This window comes from Thermobia domestica, chromosome 5, assembly GCF_964235325.1.
Source record: "Thermobia domestica chromosome 5, izTheDome1.hap1.1, whole genome shotgun sequence".
Classification (NCBI taxonomy): Eukaryota; Metazoa; Arthropoda; class Insecta; order Zygentoma; family Lepismatidae; genus Thermobia; species Thermobia domestica.
The window spans coordinates 66,926,997-66,949,410 of NC_137458.1; the positions used below are offsets into that span (position 1 = coordinate 66,926,997).

The following is a 22,414-nucleotide window of genomic DNA, read 5'->3' on the forward strand; positions in this document are numbered from 1 at the left end:
TAAGGTATTTCTGGATTCTGAGAACTATTAAAGTATGTTGAAGAGTTGTTTGCGTAATCTTCAACTTAACACAAATGGTTTCCCAATTAGGAAGAGAGAATATAGGACTATGATGCAAACAATGTAGGCATGTGTTTGGTTTGGGTCAGAGTTATTTGAACAACAGTAAGCATTACGGTGGTTCGGAATCCACCTTAAAACTGTAGACCCACGTTTCATATAGCTTTGGTGCTGAAAAGGGACGCGTAACTTTAACAAACAAATATATTCTCGATCTCAGCTCCCGCCACGTGGACTTTGTGGTGGACACACACCAGATGCTTGGATTTTTCAAGATTCTCCCATTTTTGTCCTTCCACCACTATCATCCATCTCTCATCACGGTCTCCCTTAGCTTCGGTGTATAATCGTGGTACGTTAGACTTATATATATCATTATTATTAACATCCTCTACCACAATTTTTTCCTTTATTTTAATTTTGAACCAATAGTAACATTTGGCATATCTACATGACCATTTCAAATCGCACGATAATTAAAAAGTAAATTCATGAGTATAATTTCTGTAGGTAATATTTAAACATGAAATAACATCATTAATAACATTTTTACAGTAGATACACATAGAAAAAAAACACATACTTAAAAAATTATGCAGATACTTACGGTTTCCACAGCAGCTCTTTTCTGAACAGATGAATTATTTTTCACATTTTGACTCTTTTCTCCCAAGATCTGGATATCATTCGGTAACTTATTCTGAAATAAAAAGTATTTGATACTGATGATGTAACAACAAAACCAAGTAAATTGCATACAACGAAGTATACCTGCATAAATTTTTACACATCAACACCTACACTAAAGATACAAAGAGAGGATTTGAATTAATATTCTATTATCCTTGACTCAAAAATGAGCAATTCTAAGTTAGTTGTAATTTTTATCTTGTAAAGGTACTAATGATTTTCATAAAATTGAGTTAATCTATGTACATTTTCGGGTGTGTCATAGTCACAGACACTACATTGCATACATTCTACATTACAAAATTGGTCATTGAAATCACTGGACAGTTAAAGCACGTCATTGGTCATAGACGCCAATGGTCACTGCAGCCTCTTCTATACCAGAAATCTATCATACAAGCCACATTACGCAGAAAGCTCACGGTTCATCAGACAAGACACTGCTCACTGACGCCACCGGTCATAGGTGCCAAAGGACGCAGAAATCACATATGTGAAGTATTGACAGCGTAAATTTATTGCTTCTTTGCATCAGATAATCTTTTAATAACACAGGTTAACATGATTTTTTTTTTTTTTACAAAAGAAGTGAATGCTGAGCTTGATCCATTTCATCCTCCTGAATTCAAAAATGTAATCACAACATTTCCTTCAGGCTTTTTTTTTTCTTTTTTTTTATGCTTTATACGTGAAATGCACCGCATTTTCTTGAAACATACATGTGTTTGGAGTAGCACAGTTCAGCTATTAACCCTGTATTAACGTAGAAGGATGATTTAGCTGGTGTGATTATTGTGGAAAGATAAGGCTTTCACCTAGTACGGTGTTTGTCGTCAGCGATCCCATAGGAAGGTGGAGGTCATTGCATTTTGTTAAAATATTGCAGAAATTGCATTATTCCTCTTTTCCCCTGCCACATTTTAACAATAGGCAACAAAACTATAAAGTTAGACAGCTTATGGAACACACATGTCATATCTAAGTATTCGATTTACCGAAGGTGTCCTTGTTGTACAAAAAAAAAAAAAAAAAAAAAGTTAGCGATTATTTTTTTCTTGAATATACTATAAATGTAAATCAAGATTAGACGTGGTTAGCAAAAAGCCGGTGGTGTTTGTGTAGTGAGCCCATCAGGCTTTGTTTCTGTGTGAAGTTTTTTTTTTTTTTTTTTTTCTTCGTTTCTCGTCTTGTGAAAAATCTTGCATAATGCCGAGAAAGTGTTTGAATCATCCGGATAATCTTTGTTACACTTCAGGTGAATTAACTTTTAAATCTCGGAGGCGAAATTTTACGCCATTTGTAAAAAAATGTTACGAGCTTTATTTTGGCTGTAAAGCTCGTGATTTTGATCAAGCATGGGTTCCGAATATATGTTGTATGTCGTGTGTGCAGCTTCTACAGGATGGAAAATGGTCACACATCATATGCCTTTTGTAATCGTCATGATCTGGAGGTAACAAAAAGACCATTTTAATGATTGCTATTTTTGTTTAACAAACATAAAATGAAACATACTATTACACATCCAAATTTGCCATCTACAATGAGAACTGTATTACATAGTGACGAGTATCCTGTGTCAATGTGTCTAGATTTCGTTACCTTAATTGATGAATGACTCCGACATAGTGCATGCTGTGGAAAAAAGACAAGATAGAAGTGATCCACATTCGACGCTTCTTCATAAGAACCCCACCTACTAACTCAAGAATATCTCAATGATCTCGTTCGGGATTTACAATTGTCTAAGCAACAAGCCAATCTTTGGTTCGAGGCCCAAAGATTGGAATCTATTACACAAAGATACAAGGATGTGCATATAAAAGTAGTCCTAACAATGATTTCAAAGACTATTTTTCGACTAAGAATGATATAGTGTTTTGTAATCATGTTAGTGTTGTTCTGGATCTTGGATATAAACACCAGCCACATGAATGGAGATTGTTAATAGACTCCTCGAAAATTAGTTTGAAGGCGGTACTTCTGCATAATGACAATGAATTACCGTCAATACTTGTCGTCCATGCAGCTGACATGAAAGAAACATATGAGAATATGAAATTGTCGTTAGATAAACTCCAGTACACAAAATATAGCTGGAATATTTGTGGTTATTTAAAGGTCATGGCTTTACTGCTGGACTTGCCACTTGGATACACCAAATTCCGCTGTTTCTTATGTGAATGGTACAGCAGAGATAGGAAGGCTCACTACGTTAAAAAGCAATGACCTAAACGCGAAACTCTTACTCCTGAGAGCAAAAATGTGTCTCACACACAATTGGTGAATTCCAAACGAGTGTACTTACCAGCATTACATATCAAATTGGGCCTTATGAAGAAGTTTGTAAAAGCTCTTGATGAAAGTTCTGTATTTATGTATTTGAAATCTACACTTCCCTAAGTTAGCGATGCAAAACTAATGGAAGAAATATTTACTGGGCCACAAACCAAATCATTATTGGAAGATGACAATTTTGCAGAACTACTCAATCCCCTATTAAATCCTGTGGCCAACCTTTGTAGGTCCCTATCGTGGTTTCCTTGAAAACATAAAGTAAACAACTATCATGAAATAGTGAATGATATTGTGAGTTCGCACCAAGCTATGAGATACAATACGTCATTTAAAAAAAAATCTTGGCTCAGTAAGCGATGAACATGGTGTGTGATTCCATCAGTAAATTTCTACAATGGAAAAGCGGTATCAAGGCAAGGAGTCCCAGGATGCTGACTGACTACTGCTGGACATTGGAGAGAGACACCCCAGAGGTTACATATTGCCAAAAATGATCATTTACGGTGTATAACTCCTTAGATAAGTAACAAGGATGTTTACTTATTATTATTTATTTATTTATTTATTTATTTATTGCATGCTAAGAACACCTTCGACAAATTGAATACCTAATTATTAGTGTGCCCGTTGTTAATTTACATTGGGACACATTGCACTGTGAATTTACACCGGAACTTTTCACACCACGGAATATTTAAAACACTACTTCACTACTACAGTTTCTGTACGTATGATAAATTTCTTCTTCGTCTTTCTTAATGAAATTACACCTCAAATTACAAGTTAAAACGAATGAGAAAACTTACGTCGGCAGGACTTGTCTTCTGAAATTGGGAAACTCGAAGGTCACCAACTTGTTCCTTTGAAAAAAATAGAATACATTACCTAAATGATAAAAACATATCAAATTATGATGGAAGAAAGTAGTAAAACTACATAATCTTTTTATTGAAAATGTCAATAATTTGAACCTACAAATAAAATACTCTTCGACTTCGAAGAAGATAAATTCATATAATACTAAAAGAGTACACAAGATAATTTCGTAAATGCCTATAGTGTATAAAGTACAATAATCAAAGTATACTGTGGATAATGTACGTTGAGCTAACGCTCTCAACAAAACAATAAAATTTTAATCATTATTATTTTGTAAATGAAATATTGGAATTTTTCCGTGTATTCACTGTACAAGTGGCATCATAAAAAGATAGACTGCTACATTCCAAGAAAAGTGAATGTCGCTCCTTGTTTACAGATAGATAACTAACATTCGAGCTGCCACTAACACGATTCCCTTGAGTTTCTTGCATCCTTGAGCACAAGTATCTGTTTAACTGGTATCAATTATTTTGTGGATAATCTGAATGAGGATCATTTGTTCTTTTAATTCATTATTTTATACATACTGGAACTGTAAATTACCGTTTTGAATTTTGACATTTCCCTGAGGCTTGAGAGACTGTCATATAGAGGAAATTTTGCTGCCATTAAGGCAACTTTGAAAAATTTTACATTGCTAACGTCAGCAGACAATTTGGTCGCGTCAGAAGAAATTTGAACATCTATCTCTATTTCAAAAGTTCGATATCTTTATTACTAGGTAAAACTGCTGCATACAAGCATTTATTTTGCTTCTTTTTTATGCTTTCCTTGCCAGACCATCAACAAAATGTTTTACCAAAACAAAAAAAACAGGTGTTATTTTTTTGCGTTTATTGCAAATGCTTGTAGTAGTATTACATTGAATCATTCCAAAGTTGTCCCAAGTAATTTTCAACTGCCTTTATGTTCACAATCATGAAACAAAAGAGTATATGTTATGAATTGAGCCGGACTTTCAGTTTCAGAGTCAGTAGTCCGTACTTTTTTCTCCCCTACAAGTTCACAATTTCTTCACACTGTCTAATATCCCAACTTCAGCTGAAGTCTCAAAATTCTTATATATTAATTACAGTTTCAAAAGGTTCTTTAATCTGTCATTCTTTCTCGTACGACTTTAGCACCCTCAATATTAAATGAGGAATTTTTAAAATATTCCAGAAACTCGATGTTCATTTTCACAGTCTCTAAGATGTTCTTTACTACAATCTATAACTTAGAATGATAGGTTGAAGGGTATATAACTTTGAAACCCCAGTTCAATTTGAACAGCGAATATATTTTGATAAAACAACGGAACCAACTATGAGTTGCTGACGAAAAAACAAAATGTGTTAACTGATTCCGGAACTGAAAATTCGGACAGTTCTTTTTTGCTTCAAGATGATGAACAAAAAGCTTTTGTAAATACATTGGGATAACTTCTATGAGGTTATGTAGTTCTTTGTCACGCTTATACGGTATTTATTTATTCTTTTACACCTTCATTCCCCATATGAGGAGTTGAAAAAACAGTTCGATATTCAAGGAAGTTTCGAATTTAAACCTGATTTGGGGTGCTGACTAGCCCAACTTTTTGCTTACTTCACTGTAAATATCATAACTATGTGATAGCCCTATGCCTCATAACTGTGATTAGCATACACGCCCTTGGTGTGGAAGACCCAGGTTCGATTCCTGATGGGAGTTCATGTGGTTAGGATCCCATGTTACGCTATTGGTTCTTGTTTCATATAGCCTTGCTGCTGAAAGGAACGCTAAACTAAAATCCAAACAAGTTGCATATTTAAAGAAATACAGGGTTCCCAGTTTAGGACTAACACATGGAAGCAGCATCACCTTTTTATTTACCAAGATTTATCGTCCAAACTTGTAACACACACACAACTCAGAAAGTTTTTAACGAATGAAGAAAACTACTGAATTTCTAAGTGTGCATGTTAGTTGCACGGCAAATGTCAAAACGGTATTCCGCCTCAATCCGAATGTTCTTAAGCATCTGCAGAGTTATGCTTATTGCAACTGCGATTTTTTCACGTAAGTCATCCAGATCTTGAATCTGAGTAATAAATTTCGTCCTTATCAAATCTCCATAAGAAAAAGTCACACACAGTAAGGTCTGGTAATCCATAGGGGACATGTTATGAACTTTGAACATCTTACAATCTATCTTCCATTGAAATTATCGTTTAGGAAGTCTGACGTCGTAAGAAAAATGGCACAGAGCTTCGTCTTGTTGGAAAATGGCTCCGGGTGGAATTTGAGGCGAGGCATATGTCTAGATAATTGTTCGAATTCACTGTTGCCTCAGCGAAAAAGGGTCTGATAATTTTGTTCTTCATGACACCACAACATACATCGTATTTCGGAGAAATGCGTTCTCTTTCGCGCTCTTCGTGAGGGTTCTCTAACCTCCAAATTCTTTTGTTATATCTGTTAACATGTCCACACACAAGGAAGGTTGCGTCGTCTAAAAAACAAACACCGGAATACATCACTGCACTGGAATGGCGGAATGCATCGTTTATCAATTTTTTCAATATCATTTCTTCTATGAATTGTACTCTCAGCAGCTTGTCAGCCGGTTTTATGCAGTGAAGATGAATCTTGTAAGCATGCAGGCGTTATCTTTTGTGGAATACCCTATTTACAGCTGATTTTGGGATTGTAGTTGCCTGCTAGCTTGTAGTATGGACCTGCGGGGCTTCTGTTAAATGCAACATGAATTCCCTCTACGTTTTCTTCTGAAACTTTCTTTTGGCAGGTTTACCAGTCACCGGTAAGAACGATCCCGTTTTTCGTAACTGTTGGTCCACTTATTGATAGATATGTAAGTTGGTACTTCTTCACTTGCAGCTACACCATAAAGTACAACGCCTCTGAGCAAGTTTCACAGAGTTCAATTTCGCCAGCGATAACACTCAAAATACCTTCTGTTAAAGCGTCCCTATGATGGCTGCCAGACAAGCAATAAGAATGTGGCTTTTTGGCTATTACTCAAGATGGCGGCACTTGATGTATTGTTAACGAAACTTTCTGAGTTATTCTCCACAGTGGTAAAAATATCGTCATTTATAATTTGTTTGATTGTTAACATTTCGTCGTCGGCAATTCAAAACCTGCTATGTGACATTTTCGGCCGTTTCGAGATAATAGTATTATCTGGTGCAGCTTTTAGACTCTAATTTATTATTACTTGAGAAGGTATCGAGTTACTTGCAGCATCAAATATTACTTATAACATCACTTTTATAAAGCGAATAATCTTACCAGGATACTGTTTTTCGTTTCTCCTGAAAAATTTATAAAAATGCACATAACAGGTTTTGAATTGCCGACGACGATTTTTCTTTTATTATAGTCCTAAACGGGACACGCTGTACCATCAGGATAAAGAAAGAAGGAAAAGTCAAATTTCGACATTTACGTAATTATTTCACGAATCCTCATCCGTGCAGAACAATCTTATTCAATTCAATGAAAACTTTCAGCGTGAATACTGTAATGCAAATATCTGAAGAAGAGGTACAGAAATAATATAAAGGAAGATTAAAGAAAGAAAAGAACAAAAATGGGAAGCGCAGCTGAAGAAATGAGCTCCTATTTACAAAGATATAAGTTTAAATTAATTTGAATGGTAATTTAACGTCAAGACGTACTATAAAGTTAGTTTACAATTAATGAACGACTAATTTTCTTCTAACTTATAATAGATGGAGGACTATTTTCCTAAAACATATTCTCGAAATTCAAAGAATACGCACTGTGCGCTTCATACAGAGTGGCCCAAAAGTAGATATACAGTCCCGTACTGATCGACTCACTGCTTTTTATATCATTTCTTATTGTTATCCATCAGGTAGACTTAGTTTCTTTATTATTTGTTCTTACATATACTTTAAGCTCGGAACAGCCGGAGCAAATAAACCCATAAACTAGAGTGTTATACTTCATCAATACAGGGATGTATACCAACTTTTGGGTCACCCTTCCATTTTTCAATCTTAGCATTTTACTGAATATACACCTTTAGAGAATACGGTGTGAGAAAAATCTGTTTCCCTATTCATCATATAATATCTAATTCAACAGTTAAGGTGCTAATTAATACAGCGGTTGTAATATGACAACAGAAATTGTGGAATAGTTCACGTGATCTGATAGGAATGAGAATATATGGCTAGTGAAGCGAACTAAACAGCCAGTGGTTTGTGCACCAGTACGGTTAGATAGAGATTCAGGTTTGATTCTCGGTGCTGTTATGTACACTCATGTCCAAAATTATTGTCGCATATCTATAAATATGTTGCTCTAGGAATATAATTTCATAATGAATTCGCCCGGTATTTCTTATAATGGTAGTATGTGTATAATCGGCAAAGACATGTATGTGGCACATTTCATGTCAAAAGAGCCGTAAATAAGAACAATGAAACGAAAATAAAACTTTCTTCTCCATTTAGCAAGATTTTGTTTTACTCATTTTAATTTTCGTATTTATAATTCTTTCCCTATGAAATTTACTACAAATATACATTTCCCGATTATACACATAGTATCAGTACTAAAAGTGCCCTGCAACATCATTATCAAATTATATTCTTACAAGAAGACAGTTATAGATATGCGACAATCATTTTGGACATGAGTGTACATTTTTCACTCTTAATTTTCTACTTATGTATTATCATATGTTATTTAAAAGCATAATATACCAGAAATATAAGTCCATTGCAACGATGTGTTTCTGGGCCATGTCTGTACACGCTTTCATTTGCAGGATCTTCTTCGAACAGCCGCGAAAGAAAACTACTTCCTTGGCTCTAAAAAGAAGGAAGAAAGAAAAAGAGAAAAATCAGAAATCATGTACATAGATATTGATATAAAAGTCTAATATAAAACATATCAGTGAAAATTTAACTATGTTTGGACAAGAGGGAATTTAACGCATTACGTGGCTCTAAGTTTAAAATCCCAGTTTGTGTATTTTTAACGTTTTACTGAGAAAAGTTTAGCCAACCATTTGCATATATTTCATGTTCCTTCTCCCTACAATATTGTAATAAGGATCAAAGAACAAAATTTTTTATTTCTGTTCTCAGAAAGTTTGTAAATTTTCCCTTTTATCCCTTTAGGGAAAGTGAAAATTTCCTCAATTTTCATACAATAAGAACAACTAGTTAAATATCTTTTCAATGAGGTATAGTTTATATCTCTGCTGTGTTTACAATCTGTATTATAGTCAGTTAAAGTGAATGCTATGGTTTCCACGAAAACTTTTAGCGTTGGAAATAGGCTATCCAATATGGTGACTATAGTGACCAAACCCGACGCGGGATTTTTTTTTAACTTTCTCTGAGTTACTGTATAGAGTATCATGATCATTTTGGAAAGGTTTCGGCTTGCTTTTTGAATGTCAGGGTCCAAACCTAATTGTACTGTACTATTTATACATTCAGTTGCTACTACTACTAATCAGCTGTTAATAAGCGACTCGCATCAAATACCTCAGTGTGCATCTTGAGGGTCTGAATGTGAATGAATGATGTGAAGTTAGTTTGGATTATGCGTTTCCAAAATGATTTTCCAAACGGATATGTAAAACTATCTCCGATTGTTTGTACCCAACAGCAAACGCTTTTGCCAGAAAAATTCCATTATTGTTTTATCAAACTATTACGCATCAAGACTAAGATCAAGAATTTGTGACATTGTGAACCTACAATAGACTTTCAAATTAGAGGATTCAATATTGAAAACTATCAATAGAGATATATGGACGAAGAGAAAAGCCATTTGTTCCTTTTATATATACAGGACTACTATAAATGCTTTATTCGTTTTCAAAAATCACACACATACAAACAAGAGATATAAATGAATATAACCGTAAAACATAAAATTTGCTATGCCCTCTACAAATGTTCTATATGTGCCCCTTTGGTCACACAGCACATGTTCAGATGGTAGTCGACCTCGTTCCACACATTTTGTAGCGTCGTTCTGTCGATGGTCTGCACTATAGCATCGACACGTTCTCTAAACTCGACTAAGGACTAGTAGTGGGGATAGTACAAAATACAAACTTGGTGAGTTTGCGGTTATTTTCATGTATTTATCTATCATTTGTACGTGTAATAGTTTTGAAAATACAGCTTTCTGAAAACGAACGAATTACTTATAGTAGCTCTGTATAAATTCTCGCTATCTTAATGTTTTTACTCTTATATCTTTCCACAAATGGGTACACAGATTCATTCTATAAGAGTTACACATATGTCTATGTATAATATAATTTGGAAATGTTTTATATTTATGGTGTACATTGAAACCTATTAATTTTGGACTGAACTCTAGTTGCTGCATATTCTAACTAATAATAAATCCACATGTTTCGTATGTTGTGTTTGGGTTCCTGTGTTAGCTTAAGAGCTGGAACTTGTTGCTGTGCATTACAGTTCGTTAATAAGGTATCTGTCCATTCTAACTAGATACAGTTTTTAAGTACTACTTACTATATCCACTCCTAAAAATTCTTCCCAACATCTGGATTCTTGTAATTTCCATTCGATCGTAACATTTATCTCCGACTGACTGTTACAGTTTACTGAAAGAGAAAACAGTTATACTCAGACTGAATAAGTAACATCAAACTATTTTAAATAAAATAAATTAATAATAGCCACAAAGCAAATAGTAGCCAGATAATATTAGTATTGTAACTAGATCCACAGCTTTTCAGACGTATCACTGGTCTAATTGGAATCGAATGTTCTATGCACTTTTTCTAAATGTAACTTTTATTGACTTAAGACTTTGATATTTTATTATCACTGCATTATTACATAAAATATTATACCAAAAAAGGAAGAAAGACACCATAATACTATATTCGCAATGGTTGCTTATAATGCACAGTGAAGTGATTACTTGGTAATATAAGAGAAGATATATTGAAAAAGGTACCATTGAAGCCTTGAAAGTATTTCATAATACTGTTATCTCCGGGATACAAGGTACGATTTTTTTTCTATACATATTCAATATACACAGGTTCCTAGACATCTCGGTTTAGTTAGAACAGTTCAGAATTTATATAATTTGTACCTTAAAAATTATTCAAAACTGTCTCGGTTTTTCTCTCAAACATAGGTTAATATTATTCGTGGGATATTTAAAAAATACCACTTCTTCAAGTATCGATACTCAACTACTAGGAATAACCTAATATCTGTTACTCATTGTTGGTAAGTGTTGGGGTTATTTAATTAATTCTGAAAAAAATGAAATGAAATCTTTGAGTTTTACATCTGTGGAAGGAAACGGGAGAACCCCGAGAAAACGCACGAGCACAATGTTTGTCCACCACAAAGTCCACACGGCGCGAGCTGGGATCGAACCAGGGACCCCAAGCACCGGAGGTGAACACTCTACTACTGAGCCACTGTGCCCCCTTACTTAATTCTGATATTTCAACAAAAAGCAAGTGATTTACTTCGAGTACATTATACATCTTCATAGAGAAGTGTGAATTCATACAGTGGCCTAGGTCCCTATCGATGATACGAAATTTCCCCAAGGGCCGTATCTCCCGTGGAATACCAGTATTTTTCTCTAGAAGTGATCCAGAGAGGGAGTGGAAATCTGATGAGACACAGTTGTTGTGTTAAAACCGTTACGTGATTTTTTTTTAAATGTATTATCACATAGCTTTGCTCAGTGTGCTGTGTTTACTTTGATAAAAACTATCTCAATTGTTGTTTGGTGTGATTAAAGGAAAATCCTTGGTAAATTGGCTGATCCAGCCTTACATGCACTGCAATAAGTATCACTCGAAACTTACTTTGTATGCAGACATTTGAATCCTTGAAAAGACTTTTCGGGATAGCCACTACTGAGTTAACCTACGAGAAAGAGAACAATCAAATTATTAGCTTTTTATACAATAGGAACATGTGATTATATTAACATTAAGCAAATATTAATTTTTGCAGCACAGCCTGCATAAATTTCTCATTTCGAATGGTCAAGTTTTCTAGCACATTTACCATTAAAACAAATACGGAAAGTGTCCATAATGTTCTCTAGTCCTACAAAACAGATGTGATTACATTACTACAAGCGACGAAATGTTAATAATAGTAATAAATGTAAAATAGATATATATTGAGGAAAGCAAAAAGGCTAATACTCACCGTAAAACATACATAGCAGACTGTGAGTATTAGCTTTTTTGCTTTTCTCATTAATTATCATCATCGCTCGCAATATTGTGGTTATATATATAGTATTTAAATTGTCATTACCTGTCACACATATTTGTTTAAAGTTGATTTCTGCTTAATTACTAATAGACGTTTAGGGTACATCTTAATATGTAACAATGGACTTATCTTCCCTTAGTTCTCGTTAAATGTTTCCAATACTTCGACCCTCATGGGATCATGATGAGACCCAAGTACCGTATTTCAAGACAAACTTGTTTCCAAAAAACATTTATCTCATTCTTCGTGCTTAAGTATACGATTTGTATCCGTGTACTGACCATTTGAAAGAAAGAAGTCAGTTCTTGTAAAGAGTATTTGCTCACAAAGTTACTTCATAATCTTGATGATGTAATTAACATACCAGTCATTTTTCATAATGATTTGCTCATGTATGCCCAATATTCATATATAACTGTTTAAATTCAATATATTTACAGCTTTTACGTACAATTCGTTATTTTGTATACACTTAAACGTTAAAAGTGAATTAAGTTCCTTGGAAAACAGGTTTGTTTTGGAGTACCTGAGGCTCATTTCGTTTTACAGGACTGCACAAAGCAACACATGATGGGAATACAGTGAACTTTCAACGAGTAAGATTAAAATAAAAAAAAGAAAAAAGAAAAAGATAACAAGAAAGAATGAAAAAGAAAAAAGTTCGTACAAATGAAATCTTTCAGTTTAACGTCCCACGATTATGCCCTTAAAGTAGAGTGCGACAGATGATTAATGCAGAATGATTATGGAAGAACTGGTGGAATGAGAAAGTGGGAGGAAACGGGAGTACCCCGAGGACACCAACGGACACGATACTGTCCACCACAAACTTGCCTGGCCGGGGATTGAAGCAGGACGCCACGTACCTGAAGTAAGTGCTCTATCATTGAGCCACGTGCTCCACCCACAAAAAAAAAGTTCGTGATCATGACCTCAGTGAGGGCCAAAATATTTAAAATAACAATATAATTAAAACTGAAGAGTTATTAGGGTCCAAAAGTTCAGTTAATTTTTATTGATACCTGCTTCTTCAAAATTAATTTTTAAATTCGCAGCAATAGAACGACTGCATCCATATATTTAATAGCAGTAAAACGACTTTTCCCAATAGATTCAAACTCAAATTTTGACGGAGAATTCGCTAGTTATGTCGTGCCTTTAGCAAGTCTCTTAGTGTACCTGACAAAATAAGCTATTTACATAATCCAACAATGCAGGGGCTGTAAATGATTTAGGTAAACTGAAGTATAAGACTTTTAAAGTTTTTTTTTTCTCATTGTTATTCTGTTTTATTTGTTTCTGTAGAATACAAAAAATATAACAGTCGTTTGTACTGCCTGGTGTATTTATTCTTAACTTTCTTATAAATAGAGATATAAAACATTTAAAACACAATTTTAAAAGCTCAAACAAGCTTAGGATATGGCGAATAAGAGTCAGAGCAATACAACGGAAGCTAAGAGATTGCCGTAATTCCCTTGTTCGTGTTAAAAGAAATTCAATATATTAAAGGTTAGTTTTGTGTTTATTCACTGACTTGTGTTATTTCCGAAACTCCGCAGAGAATGTTTTGATTCCAAGTTAATAAGTACTTCGAGATGGTGCGTTCTTCTTGGTTGAGTGAGGTCTTAGCACTTCTGTGATGACTCATATTTTAAGTATTGTGACTGGTTGTGAGAGATAGCCGGTAACGAGATATGGTTAGCACATAACTTTTCTTTTAGTGTTTATCTGAGGTGGATGTTATAACATTGTGATTCATTTCTTAACATATGTGTTGTTTCATTCGCAATCTACATGAGTTGCAATAAGTTATTTGAATAGTGCAAGTTCATTATACGGATCCACATATTCGTACAACTTACTAAAGAAATTTGTAACAACATCTTAATAGAGTAGTGTGTAAGTGTAACTAACCAAAATATGGTGTGGTGTGGTATCTTAGCTTTGAGATGCGTATCTACGTATCATATTAATGAAAGTCGAACCGGTATGCACGTATTAGCCCAGAAGGCAAATAGTGGTAGATTAATAAAGGACAATGTGACCTGCGACGTATGTAACGAACAAATGATTTTAACAATAATATACCTTAGTCAGTGGTGCCCCCCCCCCAATTGTCTATCCGTAGGTGTTCTTCCATGAAAAAAGTCTTTTCAGTTAATTTTTACACTCCCTCAAACATATTTATATACATTTTTACCCCCCCCCCAAATATTTCAATGACGCAGTTTGCGTCATAGCCCCCCTCTGTGGACACCCCTTCCTTAGTATCGTGAAAGCAGTTTTCCACAACCCTCGTTCACACGTATACTCCCCCCCCCCCATATACCCACCATCGCTGACGCGCCTGTCCCCTAAGCACGCAATGGGCGCGGGCCACGTGCTACACCCCTGCCCTGACTAGCTTAGATAATATTAGTGCCGTTTAGTGGCCACCTACCATAGGCTGGTTGGTGTTTCTGCAGAAGACCTCTTAAAATAAATCTGCACCAGCGAATGCAAGTGCACACCTCAAAAATGACTTCTGAAGGTACAGAAAGTGAATGCACAGGAAAGAAATACATATTTCATGAATTTCTGTATGAATCTGTATAATCAATCTGCACTATTTGAATATTAAAAGGTAATAGTATACATAAGAACCCCCTGATCTACGTTTCTTCTGTGTTCTATTATCACTTCTATATGAAATACCATAAATTTTCTACGTAGTGCAATAGTAAGAAGTATTCATGTGCACAAGACATGCGATATGCGTTAAATTCCCCCTCCCCCCCACACACACAGTTATAGATAAAGTACAAGGGCACTACACATGCAAATATAAAGTACAGGTACGTTCTTTTTTATTTTCGTATCAGTCGATAAGTAAATAAAAGTCGCTTTGTTACCCCCTTTGTAAGTTCGTACATACTCAATGAATAATCCCTAAAAGTATGAGCGTCCTGCTCCTTCGGGAACTGATGCAGCTTCATGTATGCTATATCCCATTAAAATACTAGTATTTTAATTGTATTTTTGGAAGATTGATAAAAATAAAAATAGGAAGGATAGTGACTTTTTGCAATGAACTACTTGGAAATAGGTTCTTGGATAAACGTTTGAAATTTTATTTACTTTAGCGAGATGGTAACTAACGAACCTTCTTATGAAAAACCTATCATGTAAACTGATTGGTAGCCTAGGCCTATATATATCTGGAACACTTACGTACTGCAATATCTGATTCATATTTTGTTGTTTGTAACTATGCATTGGTAGTTACAGATGTGTTTTATTCTTAGACAAGGTATGAAAAGATTCTTTTTCTAATCTTTACTACCAATTAGTATCCAGCCTATTATTCATTCGACTAAATCACTCAACTTTATTAAGATTTTATTATGTTTTTTGTTTCAACATAAACAGATTAATTGAATGAAATGTTTGAAGTAAAATTATGCCGAAACATGTAGTTTGTAATTCCCTGCAGTGTACATCATAGACATAATCTGAAACCCCTCGTCTAGTTGGGACTAATCATGTTAAGAATGAGTAATAATGGGAGTGGTACCGACAACCTGCTATTATTTAGACAATATGATCGCAACAAATAATTACAGTTCAAAAGCAACCCTTGTACAATACTTAATAGGATTTTCATAGAAGTCCATTGTTGACAACTGTATGATACTATAGCCAAGAGAATGAAGTATACTTATGTACAACACATCTGAATAACTGCCTAGTGTCAAGCGAAAATATTAATTCATTGCATGAAAACAGAAATCCCGACAGCTTGTTTTTTTCACATATCTACAATTCTAACATCATGATTGACATACTAACCTCATCTAATACAAGATCCCATTTTCCTTGGTCTGGAAAAGCGTACGTAACAGATATGAATAAATCACAAATAATTATCGATATTAGAATAAACACAGACATATTCAACATCAGCAGACATTTCCGGAAATACGTAAACAGGTAATGTACTGTCGTACAGCTAATGGATAAAATCTATCTATACGAGCAGAGGCATCTGCCGACATTTGAGTGAACAAGGAAACAAGTTTCTGATTTAACTGGCTGGTATCTCACATGTCACTCAAAACAAATACACTGATCATAGTAAAAACACTTTTATGAATGACTTTCTATGAACTGAATAATATCAGATTTCTTAGAACAGAAAATTTCGCAATTAATGTCATTCAAGTTATATAAACACTTCTAACATTGATAGAGCTCCACGAGTTCACCCCACCCCACTATATCATATACAGTAATCAGTGTCGCCAACAGGTGCATTTGGAAAGGAGCTAAATAAAGCATAGACTCTGGTTAAAACTATCTAACAAGGGTGTTCGAGCTTGTGCATGGGCAATTTGTTCATTTTTTCTTTTCGTTTTTGTGTATATGTAGTGTGAGAAAGTTTTCTTTTTTGGCAATAGATGGCCTATGCCTACCACTCGCCCACTCCCTTTCTTGGGGGTTGTTTTTAGCGTCCTCCAGCTATAGTGTGAGAGAGACGCGACAAGAGTTTTTGTGTGTGTGTGAGAGTTCTTACATCCTTCGAGTGAAAATTATCCATCTAAAAACATTAAGAAACTTGAGAACAATTCAAAATTGAGGATAGTAGACAACTGAGTAAATCATTTTACATATTTATCGGAATTTTCTGTAGTTGTATAGTTTTTCATATATTGAAGTTATTAAAAGCTTTAAAATGACAAACCGTCGTTTGGTAAGAAGCTCAAACATGGTCCTCCTTTAGTGCCGGATGAAGCAAAAAGTGCAGCTTTGGTGAACTTTTGTGAGTGTGTTTTCTGTAGTGTGTGTGACATTCAAAAACAATGGAGAACTTAAATATTAAAAAACGTACTTTGAAAGCCAAAATTACTCGACAGGAAAAGGCAGTGAGCCTGCTGTCTCAGAACGACGCGAACGCCATATTGGTTCATAGCGGGAAGGTCAACGAGTTACAACAAGACTGTTCTCAACTTTTGGACGAAATAGCTGCAGTTTCCAACGATGAAGAATTTATTAAAGAAGAAGAAGAGCTCGCAGAAATGGAAAGTAGACTTGTAAAACTAAGTGTGTCCCTAATGGATCTGCAAGCTACAACACAATCCCCTCCCAATAGTGAAACTCATGCGTGTAGTGAAATGAAACTGCCGAAATTACAGTTGCCAACATTTAGTGGGAACTTATTCGAGTGGTTATCATTTAAGGACTTGTTTACTGCATCGGTGCATAACAACGAGAAGCTCTCGGGAGCTCAGAAGCTGCAGTACTTGAAAACAAGTCTAAAAGGTGAACCCGCGCAACTAATCCAGGCTATGCAAATTACTGATACTAATTATCAGGAAGCGTGGAACATTCTGAACTCTCGCTATCAAAACAAGCGTGAAATCGTGAATTCGATTTTAAAGCGGTTAATCACGCAACCGGTCATTCAGCAGGAATCGGCTACTGCATTGCGTAAATTAATCGATACAACGGTCGAGTGTACGCGTTCGTTAAAAGTGATGGAGCAACCCGTAGAGCATTGGGACGCTATTCTCGTGTACCACACTACCGAAAAACTCGATAGCGAATCGCGTCGGCAGTGGGAACTAGCGCAAAAATCAAATGAGCAACCCTCATTTAAGGAATTAACGGACTTCTTGGATCATCGCGCGCGCGCGCTCGCAGTCTCTAGCGGCAGCAGAGGGAAGACTACGACGTCGAGTGATACAATGAGGCAACGAGAAAAGAGGCAAGCAGTGACACATCATACAGTGACCCAGAGTGAACTAAACCCCTGTGAGTTATGTAATGCTAAACACTCTCTCCATAAGTGCCCTGATTTTCAAAAACGCTCTGTAGCAGATCGTGTGTCGTTTGTGAAGAGAAAAGAGCTATGCTTCAATTGTTTACGCGGTTCTCACAAAAGTACTCAGTGTTTCTCATCTAGTTGTCGTGTGTGCCATAAGCGACACCACACATTACTTCATTATGAGCGTAGTGAGCCCCGAAGTACGTCGGTGTCACCTGACGGAGAACAAGCTGTTTCTTCACATGTTGCAGCCGAGAGAAACACTCCGCATGTGTTGTTATCAACAGCAATTATAAAGGTGAAAGACAGAAACGATGTTTGGCGCCCATTCCGTGCAATGCTCGATTCCGCCTCTGAGACGTCATTTGTCACAGAAAATTGTGTTCAAAAGCTGGGACTAACAAAACATAAGACGAAAATAGTGATTTCTGGAATAACGGGTGCAGGTGTGGGCACTTCTCGTGCAGTGACGGATTTAGAATTTCAAGCGGTAGGTGATGACAGCGAAACTTTCAGCACCAGAGCAGTAGTTGTGCCCAAGGTTACATCTAATCTCCCAAAGGCACCAGTTCCGGACCCAAGCTTGTGGAATCACTTAAGCGGTATCAAGCTCGCGGACCCAACGTTCAATGTGGTGGGCCCTGTGGATATATTGCTAGGTGGAGACGTGTTTCCTTTATTATTGTGTAGTGGAAAACGAGTGGGACCCATTGGATCGCCCGTAGCGATAGAAACTGCTCTCGGTTGGATCGTCGCAGGGAGCATCGCTCCTACTAGACGTAGTGTTACAGTTACATCTCACCATGTCGCTTGTGAGGTTGAAATCAGTTTGCAGAGGTTTTGGGAAATAGAAGAGCTTCCGCCCCAGAAACACCTCACACTAGAGGAAAAAAAGTGCGAGCAACATTTCAAAGACACATACTACCGGGACGAACACGGAAGATTCACGGTAAGCCTACCCTTCAAGGATAGTGTAAAGACTCTCGGTGCATCTAGAGACATTGCTGTTAGAAGACTTTTGCACAGTGAACGCAAGCTTGCAAAGTCACCTGCCTTACAAGAGCAATATCGGGATTTTATGCGGGAATATCTTGATCTAGGTCACATGGAGATCGTGCCAATAGGAGAGAGAAACGTTTCCCCAGAGAAGAGTTGCTACTTGCCCCACCATGCAGTGATGAAGCCAAGTAGTTCAACTACAAAATTAAGAGTTGTGTTTGACGCTAGTGCCAAAACGTCATCTGGTGTGTCATTAAATGATAAGCTTATGATCGGGCCCAAACTCCAAGATGACATATTGCCACTATTACTGCGATTTCGAGGCCACAAGATTCCCCTGTGTGCTGATATAGCGAAAATGTATCGTGCTGTGCTAGTAAACAAGGTGGACAGAGATTACACGAGAATTGTGTGGCGTGAGTCGCCGGATTTGCCCATTCAGGACTTTCGTTTACGGACGGTAACATATGGTACTGCTAGTGCGTCTTTCCTGGCGACACGCTGTCTACAACAGCTGGCAGAAGACGAGGGTGAGCACTTTCCCCTGGCGGCTCCAGTGGTCAAGCGGGACTTTTTTATGGATGACCTCCTTTCAGGGGCGGCTTCGGTGCCAGAAGCCATCGAGCTTCAACGACAACTGATCGAGCTACTGAGAAGAGGAGGTTTTGAATTGCGGAAGTGGTCCTCAAATGAGATTGAAGTGTTAGAGGCTATCCCAGCTCATATGCGTGAAACGAATGTGCCCTTTCGTTTTGACACTGACGACACACTTAAAACGCTTGGTGTCGAGTGGTCTCCCTCCGCGGACGAATTCGGTTTTAGAGTGTGCCCTTCAAAACCCCACTCAGTGCTGACGAAGCGAATTATACTGTCCGAAGTAGCAAAATTATTTGATCCACTTGGTTTGTTGTCTCCTGTAACCATTAAAGCCAAAATATTGTTGCAGACCTTGTGGAAAAACAAGTTGGACTGGGATGACGCACTTCCGGTAGAGCTTTGTGAAGTATGGTGCAAATACTGTTGCGAGTTACCGCTATTACGCGAACTTACCGTGGAGCGCTGTATCGTACCAGTGAATACAGTCAAGTGTCAATTAATTGGTTTCTGTGATGCTTCTGAAAAGGCCTACGCTAGTGTCGCCTATTTGCGGGCAGAATGCGCAGATGGTCACGTGGAAAGCAGATTAATTTCAGCAAAAACGAAGGTTGCCCCAATAAAAACAATGACCCTACCGAGACTCGAGCTGTGTGCGGCTGTGCTTTTGGCAAGGCTACTTAGCGCTGTGTTAAAGGCTATCCTACTCAAGATAGAAGATACAATTGCCTTCAGTGACTCCACCATAGTGCTTTCGTGGTTAGCAGCTGAGCCTAACAAGTGGAAAACTTTTGTGGCAAATCGAGTCTCCGAGATACAGAGCTTAATTCCCTCGGCTCGCTGGCGTCACGTAAATAGTGCAGAAAACCCCGCGGACAGTGCTTCGAGGGGAATCAATCCGAGTGAATTGTTGTGTCATGACTTATGGTGGAATGGTCCTTCGTGGCTATCACAGCCAGTGCTATCCGACGATCCGGGTCCGGACTTCGACCCCCACGCTACGATGGAAGAAAGGCAAAACTGTGTGACAGCTATGTGTACTACTATAACGGATGACATCACAAACCGTTATTCTTCATTCACGAGGTCAAGGCGTGTTTTAGCATGGTGTCTAAGATTCATCAACAATCTCAAGGCTAATTCCCCAAGACAAAGTGGGCCATTAACGGCTAATGAGCTAAAAGCTTCATTGTTATGCTTAGTGAAACAAACGCAAAGTGAAGCATTTGCTAGAGAACTAGAACATTTAAAGAGCGGTAAGCCCTTACCCCCCAAGAGCCCTATTTTGTGCTTAAGTCCATTTATTGACAATGACGGGATAATGAGAGTGGGAGGTCGATTACAACACGCAGAGATCGCCACAGATCACAAACATCCCATTTTAATGCCAAAGAATCATAAGTTAAGTGAACTGTTGATTCAACACGAACATGAGGCTACATTGCATGGCGGCCCTCAATTGGTAACAGCTAGCCTGAGGCAAAAGTATTGGATACTTGGAGCTAGGAATCTAGTGAGAGCGATTACGCGAAGATGTGTAAAGTGTCATCGTTTTGCTTCCAAAGGAGAAAAACAAATGATGGGCTCCCTACCAGCAGCCAGAGTGAATTTTAGTCGATGTTTTCTTCAAGTAGGTGTCGATTACGCGGGCCCCATTCTTCTTAAGAACGCTTTTGGAAGAAGGAGAGTGCCGTATAAGGCGTATATAGTTATATTTGTATGCCTCTCTACAAAGGCCATTCACTTGGAGCTTGTGTCGGATGCAACTTCTAATTGTTTCCTAGCTGCTTTTAGGCGCTTTGTCTCCCGTCGAGGGATCCCCACTGATGTCTATAGTGATTGCGGGACAAATTTCGTCGGTGCTAGCAAAGAGTTAAAACAGCTTTTAGGTTCCAGTGCGCACAGAGAGGGAAACGAAACAACTTCAGCGTATTTAAGTGAACAGGGAATATCTTGGCATTTCAGTCCCCCCCTTTCCCCGCACTTCGGTGGCTTCTGGGAAGCAGGTGTGAAGAGTATCAAACATCATTTGAAACGAGTTGTGGGCAATGTTACGTTGAGTTACGAAGAGATGTATACTGTTCTATCTCAAATCGAAGCAGTACTAAACTCTCGCCCCCTTACACCAGTATCTAGCGATCCCAATGATCTTTCCGTGTTAACACCAGCTCATTTTCTCATTGGAGATTGTTTGGTTGCCATTCCTGACAGGAATCCTTTTGAAGGCAAAATATCCAATCCTCGAAGATGGCAATTAGTTCAACAGCTGACTCGCCATTTCTGGAAACGGTGGGTGCAAGAATACTTGTCACGCCTTCAACAAAGACCTAAGTGGTTGGCTCCGCGGAAAAACGTCCAGAAGGGTGACATGGTATTGTTAAAGGAATCCTCCCTTCCCCCTCAGCAGTGGAAAATGGGAAGAATCACGGAAGTCCATGCTGGGACCGATGGACTAGTGCGAGCAGTAACAGTAAAAACAGCCTCCGGCGAACTTAAACGTCCGATTGTAAAGTTGTGTGCTTCCCTTGGAAGTGAATAGAGAAGCTGAGTGAAAAAAAAAAAAAACTTGTTCGCAATAGCGACGAATGTTTGTTTACGTTGTATAAATAGTGAAAATATAAAATTCTTTGTTTGTGTTTTTTGAAATGTAGCATTTCAAGGCGGGCGGTATGTTCGAGCTTGTGCATGGGCAATTTGTTCATTTTTTCTTTTCGTTTTTGTGTATATGTAGTGTGAGAAAGTTTTCTTTTTTGGCAATAGATGGCCTATGCCTACCACTCGCCCACTCCCTTTCTTGGGGGTTGTTTTTAGCGTCCTCCAG

At 37.3% G+C, this 22,414-nt stretch overlaps 2 protein-coding genes across 2 annotated transcripts in view; one reads left to right on the forward strand and one right to left on the reverse strand.

The window, feature by feature from the left end:
• The window catches only part of LOC145685941 (transmembrane protein 87A-like), a 70,068-nt gene extending 53,633 nt beyond the window's left edge, over positions 1–16,435 (reverse strand). The window contains exons 1-6 of the mRNA XM_081758716.1: positions 16,026–16,435; positions 11,774–11,834; positions 10,446–10,537; positions 8,646–8,753; positions 3,855–3,908; positions 668–760 (exon numbers count right to left, since the gene is read on the reverse strand). Coding sequence (XP_081614842.1) covers positions 668–760; positions 3,855–3,908; positions 8,646–8,753; positions 10,446–10,537; positions 11,774–11,834; positions 16,026–16,136 — 519 coding nt within the window. The 5' untranslated portion in view covers positions 16,137–16,435. The remainder of the gene's footprint in view (positions 1–667; positions 761–3,854; positions 3,909–8,645; positions 8,754–10,445; positions 10,538–11,773; positions 11,835–16,025) is intronic.
• A 600-nt stretch (positions 16,436–17,035) lies between these two features.
• LOC145685119 (uncharacterized) lies at positions 17,036–22,132 on the forward strand. The gene has a single exon (XM_081757466.1). The coding sequence runs from the start codon at positions 17,036–17,038 to the stop codon at positions 22,130–22,132; it is 5,097 nt and encodes a 1,698-aa protein (XP_081613592.1).
• The last annotated feature ends 282 nt before the right edge of the window (positions 22,133–22,414 follow it).